General features: G+C 40.2%; 1 protein-coding gene across 2 annotated transcripts in view; it reads left to right on the forward strand.

The window, feature by feature from the left end:
• The window catches only part of IDO2 (indoleamine 2,3-dioxygenase 2), a 71,384-nt gene that overhangs the window by 4,852 nt on the left and 54,127 nt on the right, over positions 1–12,405 (forward strand). For both annotated transcript variants that reach the window (XM_002756985.7, XM_008979368.5), the window contains exon 2: positions 7,290–7,385. In XM_002756985.7, coding sequence (XP_002757031.3) covers positions 7,290–7,385 — 96 coding nt within the window. The remainder of the gene's footprint in view (positions 1–7,289; positions 7,386–12,405) is intronic.

Consider the following 12,405-nt stretch of genomic DNA (forward strand, 5'->3'; position numbering starts at 1 on the left):
TGGTTCACAATGTTGGCCAGGCTGGTCTTGAACTCCTGACCTCAAGTGATGCACCCACCTCAGCCACCCAAAGTGCTGGAATTACAGGCGTGAGCCACCACGCCTGGCCTATTTTTATTATTACTCTAGAAATTGGGACACTACAAATGCATGGTGGCTCATCATTAGTCATAATATTTTCATGGAAAAATATTTTAAATGTGAGGATTTTCATTAAATTAATAAAGATATGTTAATTAAAAATTGGAAAATTTAGAAAGATATGAAGCTGATAATTCATAGCCCCAACACAGAATCAAAATACCTTTGGTGTTTGAGAGTATTTAAGAGGCTGGGAGTGGTAGTTTGCACCTGTAATCCCAGCACTTTGGGAGGCCAAGGCGGAAGGATCACTAGAGCCCAGGAGTTCAAGAGCAGCCTGGGAAACAAAGTGAGACTGCTTCGCTACAAAAAATAAATTAGGTGTGGCAACTAATGGTCTCAACTCCATAGGAGGCTGAAGTGGGAGGATCTCCTGAGCCCAGGAGGTCAAGGCTGCAGTTATGATTCCACCACTGCACTCTAGCCTGGACAAGAGCAAAACCCTTTCGCAAATTTCAAAAATAATTGTAATTGCTAGCTAATTTTGAGATTGATTGCCATCCCAACCTAATATCATTTGTTCTATTTCTTTAGTTTCAACTCAACAACCGTTTCTGACTTTTCTATTCTTTCAGAATTTTTCTGGGCATTTTATTGTTTCCATTTAGCGAAAATTTATTCACTGGTTTCTATGCCTAAGGGCGTTTAGGAAGTTGCTTAGGATACAGAGGTGATAAAAAGAACAGTGTGAAAACTCTCCACTCCTAGACATTACATTCTAGTCCTCATCTCCTAGCATTTAAGTCCTCAGTGATTCTTTTATTTTTTTTAGATGGAGTTTCGCTCTTGTTGCCCAAGCTGCAGCGTAATGGTGTGATCTCAGCTCACTGCAACCTCTGCCTCCCAGGTTCAAGCGATTCTCCTGCCTCAGCCTCCCGAGCAGCTGGGATTACAGGCACCGGCCAGATGGGGTATCCCCCTGTTGCCTTGAACTCCTGACCTCAAGTGATCTGCCGGCCTGGGCCTCCCAAAATGCTGGGATTACTGACATGAGCCACCAGCTTGACCATTTAGATGCCTTCTCATGCTTTTCTGTTTTCTGAAACAGATCATCTGTCCGTTGATATAGCATAACTCTTCAGACTAGAGACATTTTAGGCTGTATGTTTGGAATTGCATATTCTAATCCCTCTATGCTTATTGTTCTAGTTAGGTTTTCTGTTTCTAAATAAAAATTTGATTTTCTGCAATTTCCCAAAAGAAAACTCAATTGAAATTTTCAAATGTATTAGCAAAATTTATTCATAGCGGCCTCTTACATTTCATTAAGAGTTGAATTTTTCCACCTGGCTCAGTGGCTCATGCCTGTAATCCCAGCATTTTGAGAGGCTGAGGAGGGTGGATCACAGGGTCAGGAGTTTGAGACCAGCCTGACCAATATGGTGAAAACCCTTAACTACTAAAAATATTTTAGGGGGCCACGGTGGCTCCGGCCAGTTGTCCTGGCGCTTGAGGAGGCGAGGCCATGAGTTCAAGGCTAACCTGAGCAATGTTACAAACTCTCATTGATTAATAAAAATATTTTAAAAATTAGCCGGGTGTGGTGATGCATGCCTGTGATCCCAGCTACTCGGGAGGCTGAGGCAGGAGAATCGCTTGAACCTGGGAGGCAGAGGTTGCAGTGAGCTGAGATTAAGCAACTGCACTCCAGCCTGGGCAACACAGAGAGAGACTCTCAAAGAAAAAAAAAAAAACCGAATTGAGTTTTTCTTATTTCTTGTTGAAGTTTGTTTATAAAATATAGTAATAATAATAACTATATAGAAAATATTCACTTTGTAGTAGGCCCTGTGTTAACTCTGACTATACTTTTTAAATCTAAGCTTCAAAGTAGTCTTGGCCAGGTGCAGTAGCTCACACCTCTAATCCCAACACTTTGGGAGGCTGGGGTGGACAGATCACTTGAGGTCAGAAGTTCGAGACCAGCCTGGCCAAATGGTGACACTCTGTCTCTACTAAAAAGACAAAAATTAGCCAGGTATGATTCCTGTAGTCCCAGGTACTCAGGAGGCTAAGACGGAAGAATTGCTTGAACCTGGGTGGCAGAGGTTGCAGTGAGATAAAATCACAGCAGTGCACTCTAGCCTGGGCAACAGAGTGACTCTGTCTGAAAAAAAAAAGATCCATCGATAATTCTCACAATAGTCTTCATCATTTGCAAATGACCCATTTGACAATAAATGAATTCAGCACCATCTTTGAAATATATTTCCAAGGTGACCAGTTTTCTCCATTTTCACCCCAGTTCAATCCACCGTCATGTATCCCTTGGACTATTGTCTCCTTTCCTTGTTTCATTTCCATTCTTTTCCAGCTGTAACACTTTCTGTGCATAGCAGTCAAGTGATGCTTAAAAATGAAAATCAGGCTAGGTGTGGTTGTTCACACCTATAATCCCAGCAGTTTGGGAGGCTGAGACAGGAGGATTACATGAGGCCAGGAGTTTGAGACCGGTCTGGGCAACATATGGAGACCCTGTCACTACAAAAATAAAAAAGAATTAGCTGTGCATGATGCTGCATGCCTGTGTTCCCAGCTACTTGGGAGGCTGAGGTGGGAGGACTGCTTGAGCCCAGGAGTTTGAGGTCGCAATAAGCCATATTTGTACCACTACACTCCAGTGTTGGTGACCCAGTGAATCCTTTCTCTAAAAAATGTAAAATGAAAATAAAAACTTGACAGTCTGCTCTTTAAAACTCTTCCTACAGGGTTCCTGTGATGCTCACCAGGGCATGTAATAGCTCTTTCTCCTTCACTTTACTGTGATGTGATGTCAGACCAGCTTCTTTCCATTAAAACTTTAACTTTTTATTTCATTTAAAACCATCCACTTCAAATTCTAATCTTTTTGAGTTTAAATTCTAATTTTTCTGATGTTAATATTGTCACCCAAGTTTCCTGTTGATATTTACCTGGTTTATTTTATTTTTTTGTTTTTTCACAGCTAGTTGAAGAAAAGAAAGCAGATATTTTGTTTTATTTTATTTTTTGAGACAGAGGCTTCCTCTCTTGCCCAGGCTGGAGTGCAGTGGCTTGATCTCAGCTGACTACAACCTCTACCTCCCAGGTTCAGGTGATTCTCCTGCCTCAGCCTGCCAAGCTGGGATTACAGGTGCCTGCTACCATGCCCAGCTAATTTTTTGGGGATACAAAGTCTTGCTCTGTTGCCCAAGCTGCAGTGCAGTGTCATGATCTCAGTTCACTGCATCCTCTGCCTCCCAGGTTGAAGCAGTTGCCTGAAGAAATCAGGCTAGACATAGTAGTTCACACCTATAATCCTAGCACTTTGGGAGGCTGAGGCAGGTGGATCACCTGAGATCAGAAGTTCAAGACAAGCCTAGCCAACACGGCAAAAATCCATCTCTACTAAAAATACAAAAATTAGCTGGGCTCGGGGCACATGCCTATAATCCCAGCTACCTGGGAGGCTGAAGCAGGAGAATTGTTTGAACCTAGGAGGCAGAAGTTGTAATGAGCCAAAATCAGTCCTCTGCACTCCAGCCTAGAGTGAGACTCTGTCTCAAAAAAATAAAATCAATAAATAAGTCAGAGATTGTGAATAGGCTGTTGGACATACCCAGTTATGAATTAATTAGGAGCTTAAACCTAGGTTTGTCTCTGATCCTCAGGGACAGAAGACTTCCAGGTGAATCGTGAGTAATGTGTAGGTCTATACTTCTCCATATTTACAGTTTTCAGACTTCCCTGGGTTCTCATGGGCTTTCCATGTCATTTGTACGTTCAGGTTGAGCTCCCTGATCTTTTCCCCTCTGTAATTAGTTTCACACCCACCCCTATCTCAACTCACACAACTTGATCTTCACTCCCATCTGCTGATAAATTGAGTCCATAAAAAGTGAACTCCTTTAAACTCCAGATCTTCTCCTTCTACTACTGCAAGGACAGACATTCCATTCTAGCTCTCTCCCTCCTCCTTCCCTTCTTCCCGTCCTTTGCCCTTTGCTCCTTCTGCATTCAATTGCTCTCTTCTCTCCTTTGTCTTCAGTCTCTTCCTCTTGCAATAGCCAAGTATAAACTGTTTAGGTTTCTCTCTCTTTTTTTTTTTTTTGAGACAGAGTGTCACCCTGTCACCCAGGCTTTAGTGCAGTGGTGTGATCCCAGCTCACTGCAACCTCTGCCTCCCAGGTTCAAGCAATTCCCTGCCTCTGCCTTCCCAGTAGCTGGGATTACAAGGGACTGCCACAATGCCCAGTTAATTTTTGTATTTTTAGTAGAGATGGTGGTTTCACCTTCTGGGCCAGGCTGGTCTTGAACTCCTGACCTCATGATCCACCCAGCTCGGACTCCCAAAGTGCTGGGATTACAGGTGTGAGCCACCATGCCTGGCCTCAGATTTCTTGTACTTAAAAGATCTCTCTCAAATGCAAATTCCTTACTGCCTAATGGCTTTTCTTCAAAAATAATATACATTTTCTCTATTTTTCTACTTCCTCAATACACTAACATTTGAATGCTGCTTTTATGACCCTGACATAAATTCCTATTAAATGTACATAGATAAACTGATACTATTTGCGACTTCCTCATATTGTTCTTTTTTTTCTTTTTTGAGAGGGCAATCTTACTTTAACTCCGTAATGATGCATTTGACCGGATGACGCTCCACTTCTGTGAAATGCTCTACTGTCTTGAATTCTTTTTTTTGCATTTTAGGTTTGGGGGTATACGTGAAGAACATGCGAGATAATTGCATAGGTACATACGTGGCAGTGTGATTTGCTGCCTTCCTCCCCTTCCTGTATATCTGGCATTCCTTGAATTCTATAGGGTCATTCTATTCAGGCTCATTAAAGGTCTGTCACTGTGTTTTTGATCTGTATTGCTGGAATCAGTTCCTCCACCTGCCGTGTGAATATTCCCCATTGTGCTAATCTAGGCGTCTTCTCCTTTCACTTTTCATATTCTCTCAAATGGCTTTATACATTCTCGTGGTTTTAACCAGAACGCAGGGTTTTCACAGTAGTTAACACTTTCAAACTGTGTATTTCTTTTTTTTTTTTGAGACAGAGTCTTGCTCTGTTACCCAGGCTGAAATGCAGTGGCACTATCTCAGCTCACTGCAACCTCTGTCTCCTGGGTTCAAGTGATTCGTCTACCTCGGCCTCCCTAGTAGCTGGGATTACAAGCATGCACTACTAGGTCTGGTTAATTTTGTATTTTTAGTAGAGATGGGATTTCACCATGTTGGTCAGGCTGGTCACAAACTCCTCATGATCCACCCTCCTTGGCCTTCCAAAGTGCTGGGATTACAGGCATGAGCCACCATGCCCAGCCTGAATTGTATATTTCTAATATGATGTTTCTCCTGAACTTTAAAATGTGTATCCAACTTCTCAGTGCAGTCATATCTTTTGATTCCATGGGTAATTTAACTCGACATATTTAAAAATGAATTCATTATCTTTATCCCCACTCTTTGACTTTAACCTGCATTTCTGTCTCAATTCACGTTTCCACCCATTCATTTGCGCACCTGATTCATAATCTTGGAAATCATCCTCACTTCATCTTCTTCTTAACCCACAAATTCAGTTGTGCAGGTTATACACTGAGCAAGGAGCCCCAGATCATGGGGATAAATCAGAGATCGGTGAACTTTTTCTGAAGGGCCAAATACTTAGTGCTTTAAGCTTGCCTACGGTATGGTTTCTGTTACAAGTACAAACTCTACTGCTGTAATGTAAAAGCAACCATAGATTGTAAATAAATAAGAGAGGCTGGGTTCAAATGAAAATTCACAAAAATTAATGTAGTTTTCTGTCTCTTGGGTAAGTTAGAGTTGGGGGGGGTCACTGAAATTTCTTAAGTCCCCAGCCCCAAATTCATTCATCACATAATTTCAATTGCATTTTCCAAATATATCTTGAATACATGGCTTCTCTTTTCCAAATTCACTGTCATTGCCTAAGTTTAGTCCTGGAACAGTATTTTAAAGGCTTCCTTATCTGATTTATATCTTAAAGTCCTACAAATTTATCTTCCTAAAATTCAAATCAAACTATGTCATCAACTTAAATAAAGGGAAAATTCATATATTCTACACACAGCACATTTCATGTAACTTTTTAGGCTCATCTTTCATCATCCTTTTGCTTCAAGATTTTCTGCTCCTTAGCTCAGCAAAATCCCGGATCTTGTCTCATGACCAGGAAAAATTAGGCAGGTAGACACAGTGAAGGGTGAGGATGACAGAATTTATTAAGCAAAAGGGGAGCTCTCAGCAAAGAGAGGGGTTCTGCTAGCAGGCTCCCACCTCACAATGGAGTACCAGGACTTTCACACATGAGCTGAAAAGGCGAGGCTTCTCCCCAGCATAAGGCACAAATTCCTGATGGTTCCGCAGGTTTTCGTAGTACACACATGGGCATGCCCAGGCAAGTCATAGGTAGTATCGGAAAAGGCAACATTCAATTGGTTAAAAGACATTATTCAGAAAGAATCAATTGGGAAAGGGTGGGCAAACAGGGGACTTTCTCCCTCTGGGTCACAGGTTTCATCTGGGACCAGCAGTTGATCTTTCAGCCTTCAGACTGTTCTATGCTTGAAGGTGGGGTTTCATCAGCGACCCTTCCCTATTTGCCTAGGCATTTGTCTGCCTCTTGCCTGTGTTACTTTCTCTTGAGTTTTATATTTTAGCAATGTTGAGTAACACTGTTTCCCAGGGAAGTATCCACATCTGTTTATCTGCTATCCCCTTTACTTTTACTACCTTCCCTTCTTCACATCTCTACCCAAAAAAAGTCATTTTCACTCCAAAAAATTGGCTCAACTGTCATATTTTTATGTATATTTCCCTTTAACTCCTCACAACAGCTGACTGAATTAACTACTTCCTCTTCTCTGCAAGTTCTTTGGCTTACAACATATCAGTAATTAAACATATTTTACTGCATTGGCATATATCTAACTAATGTGTTTTTTTCCCCTTACTGAAGCATACGCTCCTTAGTCATCTGTGTATCTGAGGTGCTTAGCACAGGGCCTACCTAACATATGGTGCATCCTCAATGTTAGTTGAACTGCGTTGACTTGAATTCTCCTGAAGACTGAAATCTGAAAATAGCTACCCCTAAAAATCCCTTTCCAGAGAGGTCTAAAATATTTATATATTTCTATTTTAAATGCAGAAAGAACTTCCAGATCATTATAGACCTTGGATGGAAATTGCCAACAAACTTACTCAATTGATTGATGCTCACCAGCTTCGAGTTCACGTGGACAAGGTATTCTTTTCTTCACCCACTCATCACCATTCTGTTTTCGTCATCATACCACTTTTCTTTCTTAGCCTTGTGGAAGTCCATCATTTGACCTGGGAAATTGATATTACCATTGAGCTTATCAGCAAAGCTACCTCATCCTTCCTGAAAAACAGAATGACCCCTTCAAACATATGATGCATGTGTTTTCCTAAGGTTGCCGGAGCCAGCACAAAACAATGCCTGACACATATTAATCACTCATCAAGTGTTTGTTTAAAAAAGAATCTGGATGGGAATTAATAAACAAACTAATGGAGAAGGTGTGGCCTAAGGCCAGCTTGGGAATTCTCAGGTTCCTTATTCCATGTCAAGTGGTCAGCACTCTGTTGTTGCTCAGTGAGTCTACCTTAATTTTGTCCTGGGTCTTATAGAATAATTGAATGGAGAGAATTTCTGAATTATAAAATGGTGGGAATTTCTAAATTATAAAATTAGCCACGGGTTCTACAAAAACATCCAATAAGCCAGGAAATTTCACAAAAGTATTTATTAGACTGGTACAAAGGTAATTGCAGTTTTTGCCGTTACTTTTAATGACAACACAAATACTTTTGTACCAACCTAATAGGTATGTAATCTTGAAAAAGTTACTCAGCTTTGTAATCCCATTTCCTTACTTATGAAATGAGAGAAATTCTGGTCTCACGGTATTGTTATGGGAACGAAACCACTTTCAAAGTGGCCCTTTTGTAGTTCTTGCCATACGGTAGCATTCAGTATACATTCATTTCTTCCCTGTAGTCTCATCTCCATCTGTCTTAATCTTATCAATTTGGAGTGCCACATAATTGCAGAAGTCCATGAAAAGTTTTCCACTCTCCAAAATTCCCCTTTGCTGATGGATAATATTTAATGTCTATAATTATGAATTCTTTTAAAAATACTCATTGAATGCCTGCTCTGTGCAAAGCACTAGAACCCTATAAAAGATGAATAAGGGCCTGCCTTCAATATCTATGAAGACAGCAACTAAACAGAGTAATTTCCTACAAACGTATCTTCCTAAAATTCAAATCAAACCATGTCACTAATGTTTTGCTGACATGACCGAAGAAATACAAAAATAAGAAAAGAAAGAAACTATCTGTAAGCAAAGAAAAACAGAGAAAAGTTCCAATGATGGAATAAAATCTTAAAGGATTTTTTCTATCGTATTAAGCAAATCATGTCTAAGATCCACAAATAACTTTACAGGACCCACGTCTGGCATTTAACTAAAGCAAAGGGAGACTCCCGTGAGTCCCCCTTTCCCATCTCAGAATAGCAGAGTAGAGAAGCAAGGGGAGTCTGGACCCGTTGGCAGGAGGGCAGCTTAGAAACCAGTTTGTGAACTCTGAGGTCCTCTGCCACATACATTCACCAGGCGCTACTTGATTAAACTGCCATAAAGGAAGAGAAGGACTTGTTAAATTGGGGCTTCTCCTAGCAGACCATTGAAATCAGACCCTATTGCTTCTTGGCTTTTGGCCAAAATTGAATGTGAAATCAATCTCTTAACATTTGTACTGGGTTTAGGCTGGGTGGTGGCTCATGTCGGTAATCCTAGCACTTTGGGAGGCCAAGGCTGGTGGATTGCCTGAGCTCAGGAGTTCGAGACCAGCCTGAGCAACATGGTGAAACCATGTCTCTACTAAAAATAAAAAAACATAGCTGGATGTGGTGACACATGCCTATTGTCTCAGCTACTCAGGAGGCTGAAGCAGGAGAATCGCTTGAACCTGGGAGGCGAAGGTTGCAGTGAGCCAAGATCATGCCACTGAACTCCAGCCTAGGCAACAGAGTGCTACTCTGTCTCAAAAAACAAAACAAAACAAATAAACATATATATATATATATATATATGTAATATATATATATATATATATATATATGTAATATATATATGTAAATTTTTCCTGGGTTTCATAGTGTCTTCCTAGAAGTCATGTTCATGCAGAATCTGTGAAAGTGGTCTCATTTGGAAATGCTGTGTGTACAGATGCATTTGAGTAAAGCTGAGGCCATACTGGATTAAATTCTATATGATGAGTGTCCTTTTTAGAAGAGGAAAATTTAAACACAAGGACATAGACACAAGGGAAAACACTACATGAAGATGAAGGTAGAATTGGCGTGATGCATTGACAAGCCAAGATATGCGAAGGATTGCTGGTAGCCACCAGGAGTTAGGAAAGAGATATGGAACAGATTCTCCCTCCGAGGCTCCAGAAGAAATCAACTCTGCTGATACATTAATTTGGGATGTCTATCTTCCATAACTGTGGCGGAACAAATTTCTGCTGTTTTAAGTCATGCAGTTTGTGATCATTAGTTATGGCCACCTAGGAAACTGACACAACAGTCTTGGTCTCTATCCCTACTTTTAATTGCCTATGGTGGGCATCTGTAATCCTAGCTACTCAGAAGGCTGAGCAGGAGAATCCCTTGAAAGTGAAAGGCAGAGGTTGCAGTGAGCCAAGATCGCGCCACTGGACTCCAGCTTGGACGAAAGAGTAAAACTGTCTCAAAAAACAAAACAAAACAAAAAAAAAAACACCTAACAAATTAAGACCAATTTCTAGACTTTACTATCAAAAGCTGAGATTGAAACAGTTAGGAATTGTCTGTGAGAAGCAAATATAATAGTTTCCAGAAGCACAGATGGAGCTATAGACAAAAGCATGCGTTCTCTGGATCCCGTACTTGCTACAGATGACACAATAAGTGAATTTACAGCTTTGGTCTTACAGTGCACCTAAGCCAACCACCTTGTCTTAGAATGCCTCAACATACCCCTCTGTATCTGAAACAAAATATATGAATTGACTTAGACCCATCCACCCACATTTCCCAGGAAGGCATGATCAGAGAAAGCTGTGCAGGAAGAAATCCAGCAGTGTTCTGGAAATACAATAAGAACATTCATATTAAACGCTGATCCTAATAAAACTAACCTTCGTTCATGAATTTGAATAGATGCATTAAAATTACCAAATAATATAGATAATATGGACAACTCAAAAAGAAGAAGGTAGTCCAATTGGCATTCAGAACCAATGGCCTCCAATAAATAATTAAGATGATATTAGTGCTTTAAATATTCTATGAAGTGTATTAAGTGAAATTAATGAAAGTGAAAGAGGAACTGTTATAACTAAAACACACATCCAAAACTGCTCAATGTAAACTCAACAAATTCAGTAAAACACCGATTGCCAAAAATATATATAGTGATTTAGGGACTTCCTTGAGAAATTTCATAAAGCATAAAGCCAAAATCAAAGAATGCAAACCATCAGAAAAATAAAGCATATAAAAAAGAGAAGTATAGGTGATCCAAATTCCATATAATGGAGTCCCATCAACAGATGGGTGGAGGAAAAGTAAAACTTCCAACATGCAAGCACAAAATTTTTAGATCTTAAGAAATACTTGAGTTTTTTTATATCAGAAAGATGGTGTTGGGGTGAGGGTTAGGGGACACATATAAATACTCAGATGAGACTTCAAATATTCTAGCATTAAAATCTGCAAATTTTTAGAAATGAAAAATAGTTTATTTACAGAGTAAATACATAGGACTGTTTACCTGCAATACTAAATATTAAAAGACAGCTTCTTTTGTTTTTTTTGAGAGGGAGTTTCACATTATCTCCCAGGTTGGAGCACAGTGGTTTGATCTCGGCTCACTGCAACCTCTGCCTCCTGGATTCAAGCAATCCTCCCACCTCAGCTGCCCAAGTAGCTGGGACTACAGACATGTGCCACCGTGCCAGCTAATTTTTGTATTTTTAGTAGAGACGGGGTTTCACCATGTTGGCTAGGCTGGTCTCGAACTACTGACCACAGGTGATCCACCTGCCTTGGCCTCCCAAAGTGCTGGGATTACAGGTGTAAGCTGCCATGTGCAGCCTAAAAGACAATTTCATAACTATTTTGTATGGCAAATTTGTTTTTAATCTGGCCATATCAAATGCCGGAGAAGATGTGTAGCAATAGAGACTTTCATTCATTGCTCATGGAAATGCAAAATGGTACCGCCAGTTTGGAAACTAGCTTGGCAGATTCTTATAAAAGGAAACATAGATTTACCATACAACTCAGCAATAGCATTCATAAGTATTTATTTACGTAAATGGAAAATTTATGTTCACAGAAAAAAAAACCCATATGTGGATGTTTATAACAGCTTTATTCATAATCACAAAAAAAAACTTGAAGAAAACACAATATCCCTCAACAAGGGAATGAACAAACCAAGTTATAGTAATTGTAAATTGTGGAATAGATAGTGGAATAGTATTCAGGGATACAAATGACTGAGCAATTAATTTGTGCAATGACAGGGATAAACCTTAAATACATTTACCTAAATGAAAGATGTCAGTCCTATATTGTATGATTCTTTTCATATGACTTTCTGGAAAAGGCAAAACTAGAAGGATTAAAAATAGATTAATGGTTACCAGAGACAGGCAAGAAGTGGCAGTTGACTGCGAAACTAATATATAGGGGACTGTTTTGCATGATGGAACTGCTACTCAGCAGGTCCAGGTATGGTACTCAGGCGATGGCTATATGACTCTATGCATTGAAAAACCCATAGAATTGTATGTCATAAAGAATGATCTTTCATGTATGCAAATTTTAAAAAATAAACCAGAATATTGGGAGAATCCCAGGATGGAATGCAGACTCTGACAAATACAACTAGCTAGACTGTCAGCACAGTAACACAGGAACAGAGACCCAGACACCCCATGTTCTTACTCATAAGTGGGAGAATCCCAGGATGGAATGCAGACTCTGACAAATACAACTAGCTAGACTGTCAGCACAGTAACACAGGAACAGAAACCCAGACACCCCATGTTCTTACTCATAAGTGGAAGTTGAATAATGAGAACACATGGACACAGAGGGGAATATCACACACCGGGGCTGTCTGGGGATGGGGAGCAAGGGGAGGGAGAGCATTAGGGCAAATACCTAATAATGCACG

This window comes from Callithrix jacchus, chromosome 13, assembly GCF_049354715.1.
Source record: "Callithrix jacchus isolate 240 chromosome 13, calJac240_pri, whole genome shotgun sequence".
NCBI lineage: Eukaryota > Metazoa > Chordata > Mammalia > Primates > Cebidae > Callithrix > Callithrix jacchus.